At 40.6% G+C, this 26,552-nt stretch overlaps 1 protein-coding gene across 5 annotated transcripts in view; it reads right to left on the bottom strand.

Annotated features, from left to right (window-relative positions):
• Window positions 1-26,552, bottom strand: part of KIAA0319 (KIAA0319 ortholog) — a 101,810-nt gene that overhangs the window by 55,073 nt on the left and 20,185 nt on the right. Inside the window, exons 2-3 of one of the 5 annotated variants that reach the window (XM_023209747.1) lie at window positions 5,945-6,037; window positions 1,242-1,401 (exon numbers count right to left, since the gene is read on the bottom strand). The exons of 3 other annotated variants lie outside the window; for them this stretch is intronic. In XM_023209747.1, the coding sequence (XP_023065515.1) occupies window positions 1,242-1,296 (55 nt within the window). In that variant the 5' untranslated portion in view covers window positions 1,297-1,401; window positions 5,945-6,037. The remainder of the gene's footprint in view (window positions 1-1,241; window positions 1,402-5,944; window positions 6,038-26,552) is intronic. One more of the 5 variants, XM_023209746.1, reaches the window with a different exon arrangement.

The following is a 26,552-nucleotide window of genomic DNA, read 5'->3' as shown; positions in this document are numbered from 1 at the left end:
GTGACTGCCCCAGAGCCTGTTGGGGAGGCCGCTGTGCAGGGGAGCACAGGGAACAGGAGACCCACCTGAGGCTCAGCCCTCACCCTCAGCCTACCCGCGGGGGAGTTCACTGCCTGAGGTATCCGCTATCCCCCTTGCCCATGCCTCCAGCTACAAAACAATTCAATGCTTTTTTTCCAAAATAAACCCTCAGCTAGTTCTGCCAACTGCCAAAAAAAAAAAAAGGAAGATGAGGAAATTGCAAATAACATTTATTGGGATGCAATAACTCAGGAATTCATATTTTGAAACAGGGGAGAACATCTCATAAGAAAAGGGCAAAAAGGAATGAAAAAGTAGAGATTTGCAAGGAAAAAAATATCGGTCTCTAAACATTAATGACATCATCTAAAACATTAATGAAGATATTTTCTAGAATATCTTAAAGATGAAATAAGGGGACATTTTGTCTTAAACAATCAGCAGCAATGAGTTTGATAAGATGGATGGATGGAGGGGAGTAAGTGATCTACAAGTCATGACAGGGCTTTTCCAATGGCCATCCTTTCTGGAGTGGCCCTCACATCATATCAAATGGTGCTGCCCAAAACTTGGGTGCTTCTGAATCATCTCCAGGTGCTGCTGAAAACCCAGATCCCAGAGCCACACCCCTAGGAGTTCTCATTCAGTAGGCCTGGAGAGTGGTATGAGAAATTGCATTTTAACAAGGGTCTTGCCAAGGTTATCTTCATTACGGCTTTGTTACATTTTGATAAACTGTACATAACAGTTTTTCTAGCCATATCACCACCCTCAATCCTTGGTATACTCAAATGGGCTCAGCCAGCCCAGCCTAGTTATGGGTCTTCTTAAATGATGCTCACCAATGATTTTTTGCCATGAGTGTATCCACCAAAAGCAAACTGAGTATAATGAAAATAAAGATTTCTGATCAAAGAAAGTCTGGCCTTTCCATCCAGATCTAGTATGCAATTCTTTTCAGTATACAAACATAAAGTTTTCCTAGTATATGTGAAATGTGATTTTATTTTCCCATGGAATAGTCATGTTAATAATAAACTTAAATTCCTGTTTACAGAAAACCATTCATGCATGAGGTCTGCCTTTCATGCTTTTACATGTAAAATAATTCTATTGAAAAGCAAACTAACAGCACCTTCACCTCAGGTTGATCTGAGTTGCTTACACTAGACAAGAAACTCAAGCCCAACACGGGTATCTCCAGGGTAGTAGTTCCCTACCTGCAACTGTCATCAGCAGCAGCAATGAAGAGAGCACACCTGTGGGGGGCGCCATTCTGCACCACACAGTGGGTGATGGCAGGCTTCTGAGGCGGCCCTGCAGAGCGTTTGGTGCAAGCTTCCTTTGATGTTTTTTAGGAGCCAGATTTGGCCTCAAGAACTTCAAAGGAAAAACATAAAAGAGGAAGGAAGAAAAGAATAGGTAAATGTAGAAACATCCAAAATTATTTCTATCATTTATTCATGTCAGTGGGAAGCCTGTCCTAGTCACATCACAGAGCCACATTCCAGGCAAACATCCACCTAGAACATTTGTTCAAATAGCCAGTATAGTTCCTGAGAAGAGCCAAAGAATTTCAGGCTTACTCTCCTTACAAGCTGTGGAAATAAACGAGGACCAACAAAATGAGAAAAGCAAAGGCTATTTATTCAGAGCTTGCTATAGAAAGGCAGTCAGCCACCATCACTTGTCTTTGGCAGAGACTCAAAGACAGGCAGAGGAATGGGAAAACTTTATAGTGGAAAAAGGGAAAGTCTCAGGTGTGCTCTAATTGGAGGCTGTTGGAAGGGGACGCTGCAGGCGGCTCACTAGAAGAGGGGCATCCTCCGTGATTGGTTAAGAGGCATGTTTGGCGTTCTCTGACTGGTCCAAAGTTGGAAGAAGGGATAAAAATTAAGGAAGCCATTAGTTATTAATCAAGTCCTGGTCATTCGGGGCTGACTGTTACAGAAGTTACTGTTTAGCTTCCAGGATTGTTTTTAGAGATAGCAATCTGGCTTCCTACAAGTCTGACTTATAGCAGGCTGGCTTCCTCGGCTGCTTACTGTAGATAAGGGACTGGTTTCCCGGGCTGTGGATTGTCGGTCAAAGTTCTATTTTATATTTGTTCTGGCCATTGTCTGCTTTTATATGCAGGCTCTCAAAGCTAAAACAATGAAATAATGATGGAATAAATCATACTATTGTATTTCATATATATATGTGTGTGTGTGTGTGTGTGTGTATATATATATTTGAGACAGAGTCTTGCACTGTCATCCAGGCTAGAGTGCAGTGGCACAATGTTGGCTCACTGCAATCTCTGCCTCCTGGGTTCAAGTGATTCTTGTGCCTCAGCCTCCAAGTAGGTGGGACTACAGGCACACACTACCACACCCAGCTAATTTTTGTATTTTTAGCAGAGACAGGGTTTTGCCATGTTGGCCAGGCTGGTCTCGAACTCCTGGCCTCAAGTGATCTGCCCATCTCGGCCTCTCAATGATTACAGGTGTGAGCCATCATGCCCAGCCTGTATTTCATGAATTCTAACACATAAATATTTTCACATTTTACCATTTCTGATATCAGGATGTCCTACAATTGCAGATGGCCACGTGCCCGGCAGGAAGTGGATGGTATTGTTTATGCATGCACACCAGCTGTGCAGAACTGGAGTCAGAGCTTGGAAGAACATCCCAAAGACAACATGAGGCACTCACTTAAGAAATGCTGCATCCCAGCTGGGCGCGGTGGCTCACACCTGTAATCCCAGCACTTTGGGAGGCCAAGGCAGGTGGGTCATGAGGTCAGGAGATCGAGACCATCCTGGCTAACACAGTGAAACCCTGTCTCTACTAAAAATACAAAAAATTAGCCAGGCGTGGTGGCGGGCGCCTGTAGTCCCAGCTACTCTGGAGGCTGAGGCAGGAGAATGGCGTGAATCCAGGAGGTGGAGCTTGCAGTGAGCCAAGATTGTATCACTGCACTCCAGCCTGGGCAACAGAGTGAGACACTGTCTCAAAAAAAATAAAAAAATAAAAAAAAAGAAATGCTGCATTCCCCCAAAGCTCATGATGGCACACAGGCAATATGTAGAAAAGCCACAGGTATCAATAACTGCACTGACAAGTTATTGGGCAGGAAGAAAATTTAAGAATACCTTAATGTGTCAGTTATATGTTCCTTTTAACATATGCACAAGAATGATTTATGATAAAAATCTGTCTAAATAAGCACCCCCCCTCAATTTCTTTCAATTTGTTTAAACATTCTAAGTGAGAAGAAAGTGATAAATCTTGGCTTAGTTGACAGCATTCTTTTCCTTAGTGGTATTTAAAATAATCATGCATCTTATTAAATACAATCATTAGCATCTTACATTTAATTGAATTTGGTTAATATAAGCACTTCATTTTTGCCTGATACTTTCTCAGTGTGATCTTCACAACAACCCAGACATATTGTTATATCTGCATTAGATGATACAATTGAGGTTCAAAAAAGTGAACTGGTTTGCCCAAGGTAGAAGAACCAGTACAAGGCAGTCTGGACTTGGAGCTGCACTCCAAGTGCTTATTATTTCAAATACATGACAAAGACTCCCAGGAGGAAACACACAAGCTAATGTTCAAAAAACCTACATAAGGTTTCCTAATGTGGTGTCAGAATCCTGCTGTGAGTTGCAAGATGGTATGCTGTGATAAACTAGATTTTAGTTCCAATTCACACCAGTCTCTCCCACCCACCCCTTCTTTCCTCCTCCCTCCACACAGAGGATGTGTGGATAAAATCTTACAGAAGGATAACACTCTTCCTCACCCATTTCCAGAAACACTGCAGTACTTTTAGAAATTTATAAGTGTCGCCGGGCGCGGTGGCTCAAGCCTGTAATCCCAGCACTTTGGGAGGCCGAGACGGGCGGATCACGAGGTCCGGAGATCGAGACCATCCTGGCTAACACAGTGAAACCCCGTCTCTACTAAAAAAATACAAAAAACTAGCCGGGCGAGGTGGCGGGCGCCTGTAGTCCCAGCTACTCGGAAGGCTGAGGCAGGAGAATGGAGTAAACCCGGGAGGCGGAGCTTGCAGTGAGCTGAGATCGGGCCACTGTACTCCAGCCTGGGCGACAGAGCCAGACTCCGTCTCAAAAAAAAAAAAAAAAAAACAAAAAGAAAGAAATATATAAGTGTCATAGGGATAAAAAAGACAGGGAAACACCCCTACAGATGTCTCCAGTCAGTTATTTAAGAACTCTGTGGCAGCCTAGTGGGGTCAGGAAATAACCAGAAAGGACAAGGAGCCTGCAAACAAAATCAAACACGTAACCTTCTCTTAAGATTGTGTGGAAGTTCTAGGCCTTGTTTTTGAGTTTAACCGAGGAACAATTCAAATCACAAGAGTGCCGCCCGTTGAACTGCACATAGGGGCCTGTCATCGACCACACAGAGCACAGGTGCTGCCTAGCCTAACACCATCACTGGCCATGCTCTGGGTAGGTGAAAAGGGCCTTTAAGGTCCAGAGGTGGGCTGAGTCAGACCAAGAGACAGGAAGGAACCAGAGTAAAGGTGAGCTAAGGTAAGGTCAGGAGGTGGGTGTAACACCTCTGTGTCAGTACAATGGACCCAAGGCCATCAGAACACCTGCTTTGATAAGGTAAAATGGAGAAAGAAAACAGTAAGCATTTCATAACATTCATGCCTAAAACCCTAGAGGAAGAATACCTAGTTCTGCAAAGTTTGCCACCAATAACTCCCTTTGCTTCCAGTGAGGAAAGTATTTTAGAGACGGGAGGTGGAAGGGAAGACTGGGCCATCTTCCATCTGCAGCCACTGACTACTCCCTAACCAAAGGGCAAGAGAAGAGCAACTGGCCTCCCAGAAATGACATTTATTCAGCTGCCCAAGGTGCTGGGGCCCAGAATAGCAACACCGCTATCAGCCAGGGATCATTGGTCAAGAATCCCATGGATAAAGATTGGGCCTCCACCGTACCATATGGTACCTTCAGGCAAATTAAGAAAAGGCAGCTCTAAGAGAAGATACTGCTCTGAAGGAACACAGTTTGGCAAATGGACTGTAAACCAAATTCCCAATCCCATGCCCCTTTGATGAATGCCTTTGGTTGTGCAAGGTACAACTTTCACAACCATATTGTACCTGGAAAGCAATTCATTGTCATTATCTCAGTGCAAACTTTACAGGTGCTCAGCATAAAAAGTGTTTTCTCAATACCATATTTAAGGTTCTTTTTTGGGGGTACATTAATGTAAGAAGACAATGCGTCTCCATTTCCTCAACATTAAAAGACATATGGACTAGGTGTTATCAAAAATTCCTTCAGCTCTAATAGCTTATAAGTGTTGCTTTTTTGTTTTTGTTTTTGTTTGTTATTTTGGGACAGAGTTTTGCTCTTGTCACCCAGTTTGGAGTGCAATGGTATGATCTTGGCTCACAGCAACCTCTTCCTCCAGGGTTCAAGTGATTCTCCTGCTTCAGTCTCCTGACTAGGATTCTGTAGCTAGGATTACAGGTGCCAACCATCATGGCCAGCTAATTTTTGTATTTTTAGTAGAGATGGAGTTTCACCACGTTGGCCAGGCTGGTGCCAAACTCCTGACCTCAGGTGATTCACCCACCTTGGCCTCCCAAAGTGCTGGGATTACAGACATGAGCCACTGCGCCTGGCCAAATGTTGCTTTTTAAATACATAGTTAGTTAGTACTTTATGGGTTAAATAATGCTTCACGTATATTATCTTATTTGATCTACTTGTAGGAACTGTTTCTGAGTTAGTTCTCATTCCCATTTTACAGGAAAGGACGCTGAGTTTCAGAGTCAGTCTTTAGATTCAAGACCTCAAGCTTTCACTGTGGCACCCCCACCCTCTTTGATGGTTCTGTGAAGTTCGTCCATTCCACTCTGGATTACTTAAGACTTTCCTTACTTATTATTCAGTCTCCGAATGACCCAGTTCTCTTGACGGACTCATGCTGTCTCCTGCTGCTTGCCTTCTGCCCACCTCACTGTAGTTTTCTGTCTTCATTAAAAGGGAAGAAAATATTTAAAGAATTTACATAGAAAGCCTGTCAAGCTCTTTAACAATTTTGATCAAAGGTAAAGTTGAGTCGAGTGACAAAATAGAACTTTTAAAATAAGGCTTCACAAGTTCAAAATGTTATAAATAGTACAAGCCCATATATCCTTCCATAAACTCTGCATGTAAAGGAAACATCCTCCCATGGTGAAAACCGGTGACAATAATAAATGCTTTTTTTCTTTTCCTTTTTTGCTTCTTTTCTGATCCGTATTTTCTATTTTTTCTAAACTGAACACATCTTACCTTTGTATTAATAAATTACACTTGTAGTTTTCATTTTTATAGAAGACAGATATTTTAATATGGTCATTCTGACACAGGTTTTTAAACAAAATTACCGAGAGATGTTGGAATGGATGTTTCTTTTTTTTATTTTTATTTTTATTTTTTTTTTGAGACAGAGTCTCACTCTGTCACCTAGGCTGGAGTGCAGTGGTGCAATCTCAGCTCACGCAACATCCACCTCCCAGGTTCAAACGATTCTCCTACCTCAGCCTCCCAGGTAGCTGGGACTGCAGGTGCATACCACCATACCCGGCTCATTTTTGTATTTTTAGTAGAGACAGGGTTTTGCCATGTTGGCCAGGCTGGCCTCGAACTCTTGACCTCAAATGATCTGCCCGCCTCAGCCTCCCAAAGTGTTGGGATTATAGGTGTGAGCCACTGCACCAGGCCGGAATGGGTATTTCTGACTCCTGATATTTCTGGCCGTATTCTGTTCCTCAATCTCATTCCTTCTCTAGGCTTCTGGTCATGCACGACCCCTAGGCCAACTGAGAAGCCTCACCCCAACTGAATTCTTTCCCTTCTTTGGGTGATGGTGAGGACATCACTGATTCAGAGATGGGGTAAGGCTCAGGACTGGTGTCAGAGAATGAATGAGATGTGGGAATGGGGTGAGCCCAGAGATAGGGCCAGAAATGGGCAAAGCACAGAAAGGTATTCAACAAGTACTGATGGAGCACTTCCGGTGCCAGGACACGGATAAGGGAGGGATGAAGGTCAAAGATGCAAAGAATGAGGCTCAAGGATAAGATGAAGGTGACTGTGGCAAAGACTGCCTGTTCAGCGAACATTCTCCATTAATTCCTTAGTAATAAAACTCACATAATTATCTGGGGCCCCAGAATACCCAACTAACAGACCCCTCACCTTTTGCAGCTTAGTGTGGTCATGTGATTATACACTGGTCAAAGAGACAGAAAAGGAACTATTGAATAAAACTTCTGAGGAAAGCTCTTTTTGTCCTTCTCATCTTTTCTTCTTCCTGCTGCCTAGAACAGAATACAAGGTCTGCTGCCACAGCAGCCATCTAGGACTACACGGAGGCCTTGAGAAAGCAAGCCAGTGCTGGGAAGATGGAAGGAGCTGGGTCCTTGAAGACGTGGGACTGCCTACCAGCCCTGGACAGCCAACCTTTGATTTCTTGAGGAAAAAATAAACTTTTCTCTCATTTAAACCACTGCTTATCTTGAACATCTGTTTCTAAGAAGCCAGGCTGGGTGCAGTGGCTCATGCCTGTAATCCCAACACTTTGGGAGGCTGAGGCGGGTGGATCACCTGAGGTCAGGAGTTTGAGACCAGCCTGACCAACATGGTGAAACCCTGTCTCTACTAAAAATACAAAAATTAGCCGGGCGTGGTGGCACACACCTGTAATCCCAGCTACTCGAGAGGCTGAGGTGGGAGAATCACTTGAACCCAGGAGGTGGAGGTTGCAGTGAGCCGAGATTGTGCCATTGCACTCCAGCCTGGGCAACAAAAGCTAGACTCCATCTCAAAAAAGAAAAGAAAAAGAAAAGAAAGAAAGCCAGACCTAATTTTATCTGGTAAGTGACACTATTTGACCTTTTTTTTTTTTTTTTTTTTTTCCTGTTTATGGGTTATAAAATACTTCGGTTCAGGTAAGATCAAAGCAGACACCTACAGTGACTAATAGCTGCTTTATGGAGAATGCAAATACTATAATGCCAAATGACAATCTAATAATTTTTAAAGTGGCAGATATACCCCTGTATTCTGAAATCACTTATATGGTAGCTAACATTTGCTTCCTTATAGAGGCAATTAATTTTTTAGGTGTATGTATATTTTCTCTTCAACTAAATTGTAAACTTCCTGAGGAAAGGGACGAATTTAAAACATAAGCTGACACATTTATACTTCTAGGTTTTACTTATTTCTCATCTACTAATATTAACAATTTTAGTTAAAAAAAGAATGCTTAAGTATGCATTTTAAATACAAATATGTTCCTTTCGTTAAAAACATTTTTTAAAATGACATGATTTCAAAATTGCTGTTCTCCATGCCAAATAACTTTGCAATCCCCAACTGTGAACGAAGTAATTGGCAGCATAGTAGAAGGAAGACGCTTAAATGCCCATTTTTAAGTCTCAAGGAGAAAACAATTTAAAAAATAAACAATAAGATTAAATTATATCCATATCTCTTCAAATTCTAACAATTAACAACAACTAGGTAGAAGATGTAACAGAAAACTATAGCAATAAAATTACAGAAACCATAATAGAGGACTACAGCAGCAGCAACAGACAAAAAATAGAAGACCTAAGGCTGACCTTAACAAGGTATTTGCATATCTATTTTAAGACAAACTTAAAATGCTACTAAGGAAAAAATAAATAAATAAAATGCTACTGAGGAACCCAAAAAAACCTTAAATAGATGGAGAAAAACCTTAAATAGGCTGGGCGCGGTGGCTCAAGCCTGTAATCCCAGCACTTTGGGAGGCCGAGACGGGCGGATCACGAGGTCCGGAGATCGAGACCATCCTGGCTAACACAGTGAAACCCCGTCTCTACTAAAAATACAAAAAAAAAAAAACTAGCCGGACGAGGTGGCGGGCGCCTGTAGTCCCAGCTACTCGGGGGGGGGGGGAGGCTGAGGCGGGAGAATAGCGTAAACCCGGGAGGCGGAGCTTGCAGTGAGCTGAGATCCGGCCACTGCACTCCAGCCTGGGCGACAGAGCAAGACTCCGTCTCAAAAAAAAAAAAAAAAAAACCTTAAATAAATGGGGAAAAACATGAATAAATGTTCTTGGACAAACAGACTCAGTATCATAAACATATCAGTGTTTCCTAAATTAACCCATAAAGTTCTTCATGTCCAATAAAATGATGCTGGCAGAATTTTTATTTGGGTGAATGAAAAACTAGAAAAAATGAATTTAAAAGTGCACATGGGAAAATTAACAAGAAAAAAGGCCAAAATTTTTTGAAAAATAAGATAATTGAGGGAAAACTGGTCTTACCATATAATGAAATATATTATTTTAAAAATCATTAAAAGAGGATGGTTGGCCGGGCGTGGTGGCTCAAGCCTGTAATCCCAGCACTTTGGGAGGCCGAGATGGGCGGATCACGAGGTCAGGAAATCGAGACCATCCTGGCTAACACGGTGAAACCCCGTCTCTACTAAAAAATACAAAAAACTAGCTGGGCGAGGTGGCGGGTGCCTGTAGTCCCAGCTACTCACGAGGCTGAGGCAGGAGAATGGCATAAACCCAGGAGGCGGAGCTTGCAGTGAGCTGAGATCCGGCCACTGCACTCCAGCCTGGGTGACAGAGCCAGGCCCTGTCTCAAAACACAAAAAAAACACGAACGGCCAGGCACAGTGTAATCCCAGCACTTTGGGAGCCCAAGGCGGGCAGATCATGAGGTCAGGAGATCGAGACCATCCTCACCAACATGATGAAACCCCATCTGTACTAAAAATACAAAAATTAGCCAGGCATGGTGGCACGCGCCTGTAATACCAGCTACTTGGGAGGCTGAGGCAGAAGAATTGCTTGAACCCGGGAGGCAGAGGTTGCAGTAAGCCAAGATCGCGCCACTGCACTCCAGCCTGGGCAACAAGAGCGAGATTCTGTCTCCAAAAAAAAAAAAAAAAAACAAAAAATCAGTGGAGAAAAGGTAGGTTGTTAAATAAATTGTATTAGAGTGTATTAGAGAAACAGGTAGTAACTGAAAAAAAAATGCTAAGCTGTATCCCTGCATCAAGATAAATTTCTTTTTCTTTCTTTTAGTTTTTACTTTTACAGGTATTGAAATAAATTTCTAACGAAAAGCACAAGCCCATAAAAGCACTACAAGAAACTATGAGACTGACTTTTGACAAGGGCTCCAGGACAATTCAATGGGGAAAGAATAATCTTTTCAACAAATGATGCTGCAACAAACAGATATCAACATGCAAAAGAATAAAATTTGACCCCTACCACACACCATATACTAAAATCGACTCAAAATGGATCAAAGACCCAAATATCAGAACTAAAACTACAAAACTATTAGAAGAAAACATGGGTGTCAATCTTCATGAACTTTGCATACGCAATGGTTTCTTAAATATGACACCAAAAGGACAAACAATAAAAGAAAAAATAGATAAAATAGACATCACCAAAATGAAAAACTTTTGTGCTTCTAAGGACACCATCAAGCAAGTGAAAAGACAGCTCACAGGACAGGATGAAATTTTTGCAGATCAAAAATCTAATAAGGGACTTGTATCAAAGTATAAACTATATATGAATAAGCATTATAAGTCAATAATAAAAAGACAAATCATTTTAAATATGAACAAGAACCTGAATAGACAGTTCTCCAAAAAAGATACATAAATGGCTAATAAGCTCATGAAAATATGCTCAATATCTTTAGCAATCAGGGTAATGCAAGTCAGAGAGACAATGAGATACCACCTCATACCCACTAGCATGGCTATAATAAAAAAGATAATTAAAAACATTGTCAAGCATGTGAGAAATTGGACTCCTCATACACTGTTGGTGAGAATGTAAAATAGTGCATGCAATCACTTAGAAAATAATTTGGTAGCTCTTCAAACAGTTAAACAGAGTTACTATATAACCCAGCAATTCTACTCCTAGTATATACCCAAGAAAAATGAAAACATATAGCCACAAAACAATGTGTACATGATACAGGAGTTAGGCCTGGAAGGGTGGCTCACTCCTGTAATCCCAGCACTTTGGGTGGCTGCACGGGGAGGACCGCTTGAGCCCAGGAGTTTGTAATGAGCCTGGGCAACATAGGCTAAGCCTATGGTTTTTTTGAGCCAACTCTCTCAAAAAAAAAAAAAAAAAAAAAAATTGTACGTGAATGTTGATAATAGCCAAAAAGTAGAAACAACCCAAACACTCATCAACTGAAAAATGGATAAAAATAATGTGGTATATCCATGTAAAGGCATAATAGGCAATATAAAGGAATGAAGTACTAATACATACTAGAGCATGAAAAACCTTGAAAATATGCTTAAAAAAAAAAAACCCAAAAAACATTATGCTAAATGAAAAGAAAAGAAGCCAGTCAGGAAGAACCACATATTATATGATTCAATTTATATGAAATATGCAGAATGGTCAACTCCATATAGACAAAAAGTAGATTAGTAGTTGTTCAGAGTTGGCAGATTGGAAGAAAATGGGGAGTGGAGTAAACTATAAGATGTACAGAGTTTTTGCTTTTTTTTTTTTAAAGTAATGAAAACATTCTAGGCCAGGGACAGTGGCTCATGCTTGTAATCCCAGCACTTTAGGAGGCTGAGGCGGGCAGATCACCTGAGGTCAGGAGTTAGAGACCAGCCTGGCCAACATGCTAAAATACAAAAATTAGACAGGCGTGGTGGCAGGTGCCTGTAGTCCCAGCTACTCAGGAGGCTGAGGCATGAGAATCGCCTGAATCTGGGAGGTGGAGATTGCGGTAAGCTGAGATCATGCCACTGCACTCTAGCCCAGGCGACAGAGAAAGGCTCTGTCTCAAAGAAAAAAAAAAAGAAAAGAAAAATATGGATAAATTTTATCCACTAATAAAATATATGGATTTTTTAAATGTTCATGGAAAGTCATAAGTGCAGTAAAAGTGTCAACAACAAACTGGGAAAATATTTGCAACTCATATTGCAGACAAAAGATAATTTCCCTAACACATAAGAGCACTTTCAAATTAATAAAAATTCAACAGAAAAAGTCTATCAACAGACAGAACATAGAAAAGAAAATACAAGCACATTTGAAATACATTAAAAGATGTTCAGGCCTGGGGGCGCAGTTGCTCACCCCTGTAATCCCAGCACTTTGGGAGGCTGAGGCAGGTGGATCACTTGAGCCTAGGAGTTCAAGACCAGCCTGGACAACATAGGGAGACCCTATCCCTTAAAGAAATATAATTAGTGTGGCATAGTGATATGCACCTATAGTCCCAGCTACTCAGAAGGCTGAGGCAAGAGATCACTTGAGCCCAGGAAGCAGAGGTTGCAGAAAGCTGAGATCACATTGCACTCCAGCCTGGGTCATAGAGTGAGACTCTGTCTCAAAAAAAAAAAAAAAAAAAAGAAAAAGAATAAAAGGATGCTCAAATTTACTCATAAAAAGAAAAATGCAAATTAAAACAATGAGATGCCATTTTTTACCTAAGAGATTGTCACATATGGAAAAAGTCTGGGTCAGGCATAGCGGCTCACACCTGTCATCCCAATACTTTCGGAGGCCCAGGCGGGAGGATCACTTGAGTCCAGGAGTTCGAGGCAGGCCTGGGCAACACAGCGAGACCTCATCTCCACAGAACATAAAAGAATTAGCCAAGCATAGTGGCACCACCTGTAATTCCAGCTACTCGGGAGGCTGAGGTAAAAGAATTACTTGAACCTGGGAGGTCAAGGCTGCCGTGTGTCCAGATTGTGCCACTGCACTCCAGCCTGGGTGACAGAGTGAGACCTGTCTACAAAATAAAGAAAAAGAAAAGATGGAAAAAAGAAAGAAAAACTGGAAACAATCAAATGTTTGTCAGCAGAAAACCAATTAAATAAACTATGGTCTGGTCATAAAATGAAATACCTTGCATTAGTAAAGAAGCTCTTCATGTACTGTTATATACTAAGACCTTTTGTTAAGTGAAAAAAGAAAGTGCAGAATGGTATATACAGTACTCACCTCTTGTGGGAAAGGGAATGGGGTGAGAGAAATATAAATATAAATTTGCTTGAAAATGTATAAAGTATCTCTGGAAGAATACACAAAAAATTGTTAAGATCTGTGCTGATGAGCGGAAAGAGGGCTCAGGGAAATTTTTTTTTAAACAAATAGCCTTTTGTACTTTGTGAATTATGTGAATGTCTTTAATATTTTAAAAATAAATAAATTTAATATTCCTGCCTTTACTTTTGGTCCCTGAGAGCTTACATCTACTTACTCGGCATTAAGAGCTTCGAGTGAGTAACACCAGAGAGCAGTAAGAAAAGACCTGGGTTAAATGCAGGAAGGGAATCTGCACATAACACAGAGAGGGGTGGTGGATGAGCAGGGTGGGCAGACTTAGCAAATGAAAATACAGTGCAGGATTCCCAGGTAAATGTGAATTTCAGGTGAATAAAATTTTTTAAATTCTGCAGTATTTGGGACATTATTATAGTGTTTTGTCTGACAACTCTAACTATGAGAAAATGCCCATGTGCCCTGGGCAGCCCATTTAGAACTACAGCTCATGTATTTCTCTCCCCAGAAGATCTACAAACACAACACTATGAAGAGAAAGAGCTGACATTTACACTTCACCCCAGAAGCAACAGCTCAACCCAGATTTTCAGTCCATATCCTCAATCCCCACTGATTTCTGAAATCACTTAACGTAAGCACAAATAACTGGTTTACAAGAGAAAGAACACAAGGAGGAACAGATAGATCATTTGAGGGAATGAAAGAAACAAAATGAAGGAAAGACCTAGAAAACAAACCACTGAACAAAAGGAATGGATTTTAATTTTAATTTTCAATTTTTTTTTGCATTGAGTAACCTTTATTTCAAAGAGATGGAATTACCATGCTGCTCTGACACAAATTATTTTTCAGAGCTGGCTAACAGCTTTCATCTCAGCTGGGGCTGAGTGTATGAAAAAAAATCCTGTATATGACAGCCAGGATTCAACATAGCCAGAATCTCATATTTACTTCTTAACTGCCTTGGTTTTTGGTAAGGCTTGCCCAGAACTATCCTGTGGATAATAGGAGGAAATGTATTATTCATAGATTTCTCTTTCCATTTCACTGCAGTAGAGTTTGCTTTTGATTTTAGAAAAGTAGCTGTGACCAATACACACAGGTCAACTAAGAACAACCCCAAGACACCCCATGGCAGGTTTCCTAAGACTGTGATAAATTGCGAGCATGTTTCACAGATTGATTCAAATGTTGGAAGGAGCCAGCCTTAGCAATTCCTGACATATGCCAGGACAGATGCCCTGGGAGAGGAAGCAAATGCTCCCAACTGTGTCTCCATGCCCTTCTCTTCTCCTCCTGGTCTTCTATCACCTCCCAATCGCCCAGTGCTCCCTCCCATACCCTGGAAATATCCAGCTCAGAAGCCAGTTATCTATGCAGCCTTCCTCAGCTTCCCAAACACAGCCTCCAAGCTGAGGTCACTGCATCCTCCTCTAGACAAGTCCCAAGGCTAGATTACCACCACAAGTGCAACTATGTATAAAAATTGTAATTCACATTTGTAAAAACTACCATTCATTCCATAATGTTCCTGGCATTTTACATCCATTAGTTGTAATCCTCTGGGGGAAAAACAAAACAAAACAATTACATATTATTGTCCCCATTTTATAGATGATGAAACCGAAGCTCAGAAAGGCTAAGGTATCCAAGAATTAGACCCAATCTGGGTGTGTGTGACACCATAGAATATGTTCTTTCTCTATGCTATGCTGCATATGTGTGTCTCTCCTTCACTAAAAAAAAAAAAAAAAAATCAATTGGGTTTTCTTCTAATTTATAAAAGCAATAAATATTTATTATAGAGAATCTAAGCAATCAGGTGTAGCACAGTGAATGACATTGTTTTACCAGCCAGTCCCTCGCTGTCATTCTCCTCTCTGCCAAGTGACCTCACTATGTCATCATCACTCAGCATCTCGTCGCCTGGTTCCCATACATCCCACTGTAAGCCACAAGGCAGGGGCTCTGTCTGATTGCAGCTATATTCCCAGGTACTATAGGAGGGATTGGTACATAGTAAGAGCTCAGATTTCTTCAATAAATGTATGAATGAATAAATGAATGACAAATCTCCTGAATAATTAAAAGTGAACTGTAATATACAGTATTTAGAGTTAATTGTAATGAATTTGTAAACAATTCCATTAATTTACATTATACAGCTTTTTTACTTTGGTCTTATTTTTATTGGCATCCATGGGAAATGACAAATGTACATTATACCATTATGAATAATAATAAAAGATTGGAAACAACCTAAATGTCAATTGACAGGAGACTGGTTTAACAAATTATGATATAGCCAGGTAATGAAATTCTATGCAGCTCTATATACACATTGGTATTATTGAAATCTCTAGATACTAAGTAAAAAACGCAAGCAAAGTCAGTGATTATAGTAAGCTACCTTTATGAAGAAGAAAGGAGGATATTTATTTCTATATATCCTATTTGCTTGTATTTGCAAAAAAAAATACAGAAGAATATAAAACAAACTAAGAGAAGTGATGATGTGTGGAGAGAAAGAAAAGGGAAATTAGGTGAGACACAAGGGTGGGAAAGAGACCTCCCACTGACTAAGTTTTTATATGTTTTTACTCTAGATAATGTGATATAGCCTATAAATATTTTAATCACTTTTTTTTTTTTTTTTTTTTTTTTTTGAGACGGAGTCTTGCTGTCGCCGAGGCTGGAGTGCAGTGGCACGATCTTGGCTCACTGCAAGCTCCGCCTCCTGGGTTCACGCCATTCTCCTGCCTCAGCCTCCCAAGTAGCTGGGACACAGGCGCCCGCCACTGTGCTCGGCTAAGTTTTTGCATTTTTAGTAGAGACGGGGTTTCACTGTGTTGGCCAGGATGGTCTCGATTTCCTGACCTCGTGATCCGCCCACCTCAACCTCCCAAAGTGCTGGGATTACAGGCATGAGCCACCGCGCCCGGCAAGTTAATCACTTCTAAAGGCAAAAAGTGTTACAAAACAGCAGTTCCATGCCTATTCTCCCCAGTCCCAAGACCTACTCTGAAGATATAACCACCTTCAACACTTTCAGTTCTTCTTTCTGTTAGTTTGCCTCCATCTTTTAAAAGATAATTTGTATCACTATTTCTTGAGCTTTCCATTTCAAACATTCTCTTTTGTATCTTACTATGAAAGATGAAGACTTAGTCACCTCCTACCATGCTGCACAGACACATACACACATCATCCCTTCTCTACTTCTCTCTCACGGTTCTGTTATCGTTTAATTCCATCTATTCCCTCTTAAGAAAAAATATTATCAGAAATATGAGTTCTCTGGTAAGTAAGATGAACATCCATCTTTTAAGCAACGCAGTGCTTTCTAGAACTGAAAGACCAAAAAGACAATTGTCAAAGTGAATTTTTCCAGAATCTTCTACAGAAGACATTATTTGTAGGTATTAAAGACTCTCTGTTATATGTTGTTTTAATACTCCTTGGAAATATTGCTTAAATACAAGGCTTTACAAAAATCACTGGTATGAAAATTGAGGATATTTTAAAAACCCAATTAATAATATAAAACATCCGGTATGATCCTCTTGAGGTATCCTTAAAAATTCATATATTCAAATACCATTCAAGTCTAATTTAATCTTAAGATGAGTAATTAAGTTTCTTACTGCAGTATGATTTTTAATAAGGTTATTATATATATATATATATATATATATATTTTTTTTTTGAGACGGAGTCTCGCTCTGTCGCCCAGGCTGAAGTGCAGTGGCCAGATCTCAGCTCACTGCAAGCTCCGCCTCCCGGGTTCACGCCATTCTCCTGCCTCAGCCTCCCGAGTAAGCTGGGACTACAGGCACCCGCCACCTTGCCCGGCTAGTTTTTTGTATTTTTTAGTAGAGACGGGGTTTCACCATGTTAGCCAGGATGGTCTCGATCTCCTGACCTCGTGATCCGCCCGTCTCGGCCTCCCAAAGTGCTGGGATTACAGGCTTGAGCCACCGCGACCGGCCTATTATATATTTTTTTAAGACGGAGTCTCGCTCTGTTGCCAGGTTGGAGTGCAGTGGCGCAATCTTGGCTCACTGAAACCTCCGCCTCCCGGGTTCAGGCTATTCTCCCGCCTACAGCCTCCCAAGTAGCTGGGACTATGCACGCCACCACGCCCAGCTAATTTTTGTATTTTTAGTAGTGACGGGATTTCACCATGTTGGCCAGGATGGTCTCCATCTCTTGTCGTGATCTGCCCGCTTCGGCCTCCCAAAATGCTGGGATTACAGGCATGGGCCACCGTGCTCGGCCTGGTAATTTTTGACAGCGTATTTTCTAAAAACCCATACGAATGCAGTATAGACTTTAAAAAATAACTTTCATTTTCTACAGGGTTTACGTTATTATAACTATGTGAATATTCTCATTAATGAACCACATATATATATTTCTCTTAAAAACTTTCGTTGGCCGGGCGCGGGGGCTCACGCCTGTAATCCCAGCACTTTGGGAGGCCGAGGCCAGCACATCACGAGGTCAGGAGATCCAGACCATCCTGGCTAACACAGTGAAACCCCCTCTCTACTAAAGAGACAAAAAATTAGCTGGGTGAGGTGGCGGACACCCGTAGTCCCGGCTACTCGGGAGGCTGAGCCAAGAGAATGGAGTGAACCCGGGAGGCGGAGCTTGCAGTGAGCTGAGATCGCACCACTGCACTCCAGCCTGGGCTACCTCGGGAGTTAATAAATTTCTCATTTGGTTGTTTTCTTAGTTTTCTATATATCTATCACTATTATTTTCCAAATATAACAATAAAACTATAAAATGTTTTTCAGTAAGTCAAACTCATCACTCATATAAAGAAATAATGATGTTTAATTAAATTAATAATAAAATGCTGAATTCAAAGAGGACTTTAAAAATTGGGGGATGTTAAAGGGATGTCAAGTAAAGATATTTAAGCAAATTTAAAAACCTTATTATCAATATTTCATTTAAAAGTTGATATTTAATATCATAAAAGTAGGAAGGATATAATCTCATAATAAGGAACAACCATTTACATTTAATAAATGTAGTCGTGATAACTAAAAAAAGTCCTAGTAATAATACAATGGAACCTCAAATGTGAAATATTAGGATATGATTAAATATTACTGAATATCCCTACAATGAATTACAATGAAGGCATTTAAATAATCTAGTAGCAGAGCACTTAATGGTATGATACAATGTCTATGATACAGTATTATATGAAAAATAAGAGCTTATAAACAGAAAACACAGTATTATCCAGGAATGGAAAGAGTCTGGATTTCTATATCTAGTAAAACAGCAATGTGGCAAAATCTTGATATTGCTGGGGAAAATATAATAAATATGCTTTTAAATACCTAGCCGTACTCACAAGAGAATAAAGGATATCCCTAAAGGCCCAAAACAAAGAGGGAGCGAGAAAGCAGAGTGGAAAGCTGATGGCGAAGCTGCAGCTGCCAGACACAGTGCTAATCTGTACAATAGAGAGATGTGAGTTTCATGGATGCACAGAGGACAGAAGTCAGAGCCTTGGGCTCACTCAAGGTGGGGAATAGGAGCAAAAGTGCCTCATAAAGCCAGGAACCCTAAAGAAGTAGACCTTGGTGGGGCGTGGTGGCTCATGCCTTTAATCCCAGCACTTTGGGAGGCTGAGGCATGTGGATCACCTGAGCTCAGGAGTTCGAGACCATCCTGGCCAACATGCTGAAACCCCGTCTCTACTAAAAATACAAAAATTAGCCAGATGTGGTGGCGCACGCCTATAATCCCGGCTACTTGGGTGGCTGAGGCAGGAGAATCACTTGAACCCGGGAGGCGGAGGTTGCAGTGAGCCAAGATTGCACCATTGCACTCCAGCCTTGGTGACAGAGTAAGACTCTGTCCCAAAGGAAAATAAAAATAAAAATAATACAAATAAATAAAAGAAGTAGAACCACGTTCGTGAAGGGTAGACCAGAAAAAAAAAAATTGGGTCACTGGGCTCTGTATGAAGATAAACTTCTCCTTCAAGAATTGGCAACTATAGGTTTGCTTCGCGTAAGTTTGGGCTTGGCTTTTCATTACTAGTTTGGTTTAATAAACCCCAGGGGAAGAAATTAACTTAAAGTTGTCCTGAGTTGTCAGTGCAACAGGTACTTAGCAGAGATGATTATAAATTTCTTCTGGAAGAACTTTTCTCAACCCCAGAGAGAACCTAGACAAACCAGGACTTACAATTCAAAATTACAGGCCGAGTGGAATGGCTCATAGATATAATCCCCACACTTTGGGAGGCCGAGGGAAGAGAACTGCTTGAGCTCAGGAGTTTGAGGCCAGCCTAGGCAACATAGTGAGATGTCATCTCTACTAAAACTTAAAAAAAAAAAAAAAAAATTAGCCAGGCATCGTGGTGTGCACCTATAGTCCCTGCTACTCAGGAGGCTGAGGTGGGAGAGTTGCCTGAGTTGAGGCTGCAGTGAGCCATGATCACACCACTGCACTCCAGCCTGGGCAACAGAGCAAGACCCTGTCTCAAAAGAACAAAACACCCCCAAACAACAACAACAACAAAAACACACAGAAAGTACAAAACACAGAAAAGAAAGGCAAGAGCATTAGGTCCCAAAGATTTCAGATAATGGAATTCTGGCATATAAATATAAAACAAGATGTTTAAAATGTTTTTTTTTTTTTTAAAAAAAAAAAAAAAGGAAAGAAGTAGTAGCAAGGTATAAGACTTAAAAAAAAAAAAAATCCTGGCAGATTTTGAAAAATAACCAAGCACAACTTCTAAAAACAAAAGATTTTTGCTATTAAAAGCTCAATGGATGGGCTAAATAGCAGATTAGACACTGCTGAAGAGAGAATTTGTGAACTTAGAAGGTCACATTTGAGCAAAGACTTAGAAGAGATGAGGGAATGAATCATGTGGACAGCTGAGAGGAAACAGTTCCCAGGCAGAGGGAAAAAGAAACGCAAAGGCTTGAGGGGGGGAATGTGCCCATGTACTGCAGGAACAGCAAGAAGGTCAGCAACGCTAGAAAAGGGAAAGTACTAGAAGGTCAGCGAGGGGGACAGTGGAAGGCCGTATTATAGGTCAGTATGAAGGATCTTTGGCTTTCACCATGAGACTGGTAATGTTTCAGGATTAGCTCCCTCAAGCTTCCGCGTTGAAAAGAGAGTGTAGCAGTCAAAGGCAGAAATGGAGAGACAACTTAGCACTTATAGGTGCTAGACAACTTAGCAGCTTCTGCAATAATCTAGGTGAGAGGACAGTGTCTTGCACCAAGATGGTAGCACTGAAGTCCCTGAGGAGTCAGAGCCTTGATTTATTTTAAGGTAGAACATAGAGGATTTGCTGATAAGGATACTGAATGCTGATAAGGAACATAGAGGATAAGATGTAAGGTGTGACACAAAAACAAGAGTCCTAGATGACTCCTAGCAACTGGAAGAATAGGGTTGCCATTCTCCAAGTGCAAGAGACATCTAAGTGGAGCTGCTGAATAGGCTACAGGATAAACAGGTCCAGGATTCATGGGAGAGAGGGCTGGAGACATAAACTGGGAGGCATCACTGTATAGCTGGTATTCAAAGCCACAAGACTGGTTAACACCACCAAGAGAGGGAGTGACAATGGAAAAGGAATGTTCATACTTGAGGGACGAACTTGAGTAGAAAGAGTGAAAACGCACGAGGGGGGAAATGGCCTATTTTCAAAATATTCCGTGAATATGTCTCACCTAGTCACATGCATCTGCAGAGAGGCCTTAATGTGCAACGGGGAGAAACTTAAAATAAAATAGGGCCTTCTGATCTTGAGAGTGCCATATTTTGCTGTAGCAGGGGTGCAAATCACACTATAGCAATTCCCTGGCTGCTTCAGCCAGAGCAAACCAAATATAGCTCCAGCCTGACTAAAAAGTGCCGACCATCTGAAATGACAACCACGTGGATCCCATTCGCTGTTCATTCTAACACTGCTAGATTAATTGGCCTAAAATCCTGTTTTGTGTTTCCTTGGTCATAATATGCCACTGAAAATAAGTTAGCAATTTATTTTCAATATATTTTGCCAATATTGGTCAGGAGTAGTGGAGTCAAGCTTCCTGAACTTGATATTCAGACATGAAAAAAGTATGCAAAACTGCTTCACAAATAAAAAAAAAAGGAAAATCATTTTTGTCACCTGGACTGTAGCACTCCAGAGCTTGGTTTTAATCTTGGCTAAGAAGATCCCAAACACGAGGCCCCTTCAATTTTTATTTAAAAAAAAAAAAAAAAGGAAAGGCTAACAATTCATAGTTGTGTTTTTGTTTTTTGAGACAGAGCCTCACTCTGTCGCCCAGGCTGAAGTACAGTGGTGCGATCTCAGCTCACTGCAACCTCCACCTCCTGGATTCATGCGATTCTCCTGCTTCAGTCAACCAAGTAGCTGGGATTACAGGCATATACCACCACGCCTGGCTAATTTTTATATTTTTAGTAGAGACAGGGTTTTACCATGTTGGCCAGGCTGGTCTCGAACGCCTGACCTCAGGTGATTTGCCTGCCCCGGCCTCCCAAAATGCTGGGATGACAGGTATGAGCCACTGCTCCTGGCCCCATACTTGTGTTTTTGCTTTTTTCTATCTTCAATCTTTCCCTAAAGACAACTGTATTAGTCTGCTCAAGCTTCTATTAAAAAAAAAAAAAGTACCATAGAGTGGGTGGCTTAAATAACCGAATTTATTTCCTCAAAGCTCTGGAGGCTGGAAGTCCCAGATCAAGGTCTGACAAGGTCAGTTTCTGGTGAGGGGAGCCACAGAGGGGGAGACTCTGGCATTTCTTCTAAGAAGTACGCTAATTCTTTTGGATCAAGAGCCCACCCTTATGACTTCATTTAAATTTAATTAGCTCCAATAAAGGCTTTACCTCCAAATATAGTCACAGGGGTTAGAGCTTCAACATATGAATTTTGGGGGACACAAACATTCATTCTATAATAGCACCTATCCATATGCCTAGGAATGCAGTTGACTTCCTACTGCCAATTCAAAATGAGAAACAGAAACTATGTGGTATCAGCCAGGGTGGGCACAGAAGAAAACTAAGAAGCATATAGTTACACCTACTTCCCTTTTAGGGAGTCCCTGTCACATCCTCCTCATCCTCCCATCATCTCCCTTCCATTATGTTTCCACAAACCCAAGCTTCCAAATGAAGGTGTTGGCTGATATTACTTATTTAAGCCTTAAGATCTTATTCTTTCTTAGGACGTTAGCATTTTCATATGGAGATTCCTGAAGACAAAAAGGTATTTCAGGTACCTTTGACAGATGATGGTATGGGAGATATTTGGGAGATAAGTGACTATCTTATGGTTCTCTACTCATTGTTCCTTAACACACTCACTTTATTGTTGAAGCTTGAGAGAAGCGGGGTGTTGTAGCAACAGACCAAGCCCCCAACTGTTCATTAAAGAGAGAATTGAGCTCTCTAAAGAGGCAGATCATGGAGACAAGAATTACCATTATTCCAGGGTACATCCAGAGACACAGCCCACACAAAAAAATATATTCGTATTAATCTATCTGGGAGGAAATTGCATCATTAAGAAAATCTTGGAAAGCTCAGAATAAAAAAGAAAACCTTCTAGTTCAATATGGCAGACAGATGTACATCCAGCTCTCCTTTTTCCTGTGTATGGTCTCACTGGGGGAGAAAATGGTGAAAGGAGGCAAACAGGACATAAGATGACAAAGGAAAATAAACCATAACAACACTAGCAAATAAGAATGGACATCGTTAATAGACCAATCACTTCAAAGAATTCCTGGAAGATAGAAAGCAGATGGCATGGCACTGACTGGAAAGGAAGAGAGGAAACTCATTTCCTAGAAAAAGGAAGAACAGCACTTTTGGTGACAGCACTGGAGAAACTCCAAGCCCTGAGCCAATGGATACAAAGAAACAGAACCGGCCAAGGCACAATCATTGGGGTGATCACCAAACGAAAAACAGATCTGAAGCTAAAGCCAGAGAACTGCTCTCTCAAGAGACAGAGATCTACCTCCATGGGGCCCTGGTGGCAGCACTGGGCCTCAGAGAAAAGGAGAATCAAGAGTCTGCAGACGCACAGCTCTGCCCTAGAATGAAATCTACTTTATTCTGAGAGTCAACAGAGTCTGCGAATGCACAATTCTGCCCTGGAATGAAATCTACTTTATTCCAAAGCACCACACCTCTAGGGCAAAGCTCTCCTTCCAGTGGCTGCCTGGGGAGTGCTCACCCATACACACCAGAGGGAAACCTGACCACTCATGTACTCAGATGCCACAGCAAGCCTCACATGAATCAATGAGTAGACAGCTACATGAGAAAGCAGCCAAGTATCCTGATCAGTAGAGCCCCTCACAGATCAAAAGGAAAAGGCAACCAAGGATTGCCAGACATTTGAGATATTAAAAATAAAAACAAACAAACAGAACATGAAAGAGAAAAGCTATGATAAACAAATAGAAGATGAAAGGAACAAAGAAAAACTTTAAACCACTATTAATATCAATACTTAAAATAGTAATTAGTATCTTTGGACAAATTTGAAAGGATATTGCCTCCATAAAACAAAAATAGGCTGCTACAAAAGAGGGGAAAAAATCAGAGAATAAGAAAAAGTATTGGAAATTCAAAATAGGATTGTTAAAATTAAAACCTCAATGAACAAGTGGAATAACTGTTGATAATGCTAGCAGCTATTATATATTAAGTACCTCCTACATGTTAGGCCCAGGCTCTGTTCTTCACATTTTAAACATACTAACATAGCTAATCATCAAACTAACCCAGTGAGGCAGGTACTATTATTTTCCCCATTTCACAGGTGAGGAAATAGAGTTACAGAGATTAATGGCTGGGCGTGGTGGTTCACGCCTGTAATTTTAGCACTTTGGGAGGCCGAGGCGAGAGGATCACTTGAGGTCAGAAGTTCGAGACCAGCTTGGCCAACAAAACCCTGTCTCTACTAAAAATACAAAAATTAGCCAGGCATGGTGGCAGGTGCCTGTAATCCCAGCTACTTGGGAGGCTGAGGCAGAAATATTGCTTGAACCCGGGAGATGGAGGTTGCAGTGAACCAAGATTGTGCCACTGCACTCCAGCCTGGGCAACAGAGTAAGGATCTGTCTCAAAAAAAAAGAAAAAGAAAAAAAGAAAAGAAAAAATGAGAGATTAAGTCACTTGCTCAGACAGCTAAAAATTAGCTGAGTCAGAATTCAAAGTCAAGCTATCTGGCTCCAGAACACCTGTTCTACATGGCTGAAGGCAAGTTATAGATCTGAAAGGCAGAGGTGAGGACATTCCCCTAGTGTGCACATGAACACAAACACACACATACACGCACACACACAAAGACAAAGGAAAAAAAAATAATGGGGCAATGTTGGAAGGCATAGGGGAGAGTCCAGAAGTTTCACCATCTAGCTAAGAGGCATTCTAGGAAGAAAGAACAGAGACAATAGAGGGGAAGAAGTGAAGAAATAAAAGAATAAATTTCCTTGAAATGAAGAAAACTAGTCTTCAAATTAAAAGGGCCTACATAGTACAAGCAGGATATATGGCCTAGATATCTTGATAAAAGTTAAGAACTCCAAAAGTTCTTAAGGACACATCCTAAAATCTTCCAAAGAGGAAAAAAAATAGGTTACCTTCAAAAGAACCAGAACCACAGAGCAATATCATATTTCTCATAGGCAATAGTGGAACCATGAGGTCAATGGAGGAATTCAAAATTCTAAGGGGGATGAAGAGGGTTGGTGAATGGGTACAAAATACAGTTAGAAGGGATAAGTTCCAGTGTTTGATAACAAAGTAGGGTGACTATAGTTAACAATAATTTATTGTGTATTTCAAAATAGCTAAAAGATCTGGAATGTTCCCAACATAAATAAATATTTGAGGTGGTGGATATCCCAGTTATCCAAACTGATGATTACACATTGTGTGCTTGTATGAAAACATCACATGTACCCCATAAATATGTACAATGATTATGTATCCACAAAATATCCATAAACATTAAAAATTAAAAACTTTAATATATAAAATATAATACATTTTTAAATTCTAAAGAAAAATAATTTTGATTTTCTTTTCTTTTTTTTTTTTTTTTAAACAAGGTCCACCTCAGCCTCCTGAGTAACCGGGACAACAGGTGTATGCCATCACACCTAGCTAATTTTTGTTTTTTTTTTGTTGTAGAGACAGGGTTTCATCATGTTGCCCAGGCTGGTCTAGAACTTCTGGACCCAAATGACCTTCTACCTCAGACTCCCAAAGTTTGGGATTACAGTTGTGAGCCGCCATGCCAGGCCTTGAATTTCTTTATTGCACAAACTATCAAACATGAAAACAAAATCAACATATTTTTGAACATTTAAAACTCAGAATATTCTCACCTGCATAGAAATAAAAAAATTTTTGGAGGAGGTATTCCAGCAAAATGAAAAGTGAATCCAAGAAATAAATATAAAATACATGATATATAAGAAACAATAGCAGCTAAGTGTAATGCAGAAGAAGGAAAACATTGAGGAAAAAATAGAAAATTATCTATTAGAAGATAATTGAAAGAACCTTGTGCTAGGACCTTGACACTCAGAATTTATCTGCACAACTTCATATAGCCCCTACCCTCATCCCCTCTAGGGCAGGGGATGGAAAGGTGAAAATTACATTTCTCAATGTCCCTGTAACTAAGGATGTAAATGTTATTTAGGTTCTGCCAATGAAATGCATTCAAGTGAGATCTGGAAGTTGGACATGAAGCCCTGACTCCCATATTTCCTTCTACATGCAATGAAAAGTGGGCTGAACAATGGAACCTGGAGCGGGGTGCCACATGATCCTGTCCTATTCAAAATTTCTGCCCAGCCTTAAGAGTTGCACCATGTGGTTAGGCTCTTCAGCCTGTAATGCCACCTACTCAGGAGGCTGAGGAAGGAGGATTGCTTGAGTCCAGGAGTTCAAGGCTGCAGTGAGCTTTAATTGCACCACTGCATGCCAGCCTGGGCAACAGAATGAGTTCCCCTCTCTAAAAAACATAAATAACAAATAAAAGAATTGTACAATACAGTATCCCATAATAACTTGTTTTATTTTTCATTTCTATAAAATTGTCTACCAAATAGAATAAGAATAAAAATGGTGTTAGGAAAATTGCTTTTCAGATAAATGACAAAATTAGAATTCCGACTTCATACCATATACAGTATAAATTTACATGAATTAAAGGCCTAAATGTGAAATGCAAAGCTTTAAAACTATTAAAAGTAAATGCAGTAGAAATATCTTTCTAACCACTGATTAGGGATAGATTTATTAACAACACCCAAAAAGAAAACATTACAAAGAATATATTTAAATACATATATATATGTATTCATTCTCAAATAT

Source organism: Piliocolobus tephrosceles, chromosome 5 (assembly GCF_002776525.5).
Source record: "Piliocolobus tephrosceles isolate RC106 chromosome 5, ASM277652v3, whole genome shotgun sequence".
NCBI classification, from domain to species: Eukaryota; Metazoa; Chordata; class Mammalia; order Primates; family Cercopithecidae; genus Piliocolobus; species Piliocolobus tephrosceles.
Note: the sequence above shows the minus strand (reverse complement) of the source record. Positions and strands in the feature narration are given on the sequence as shown.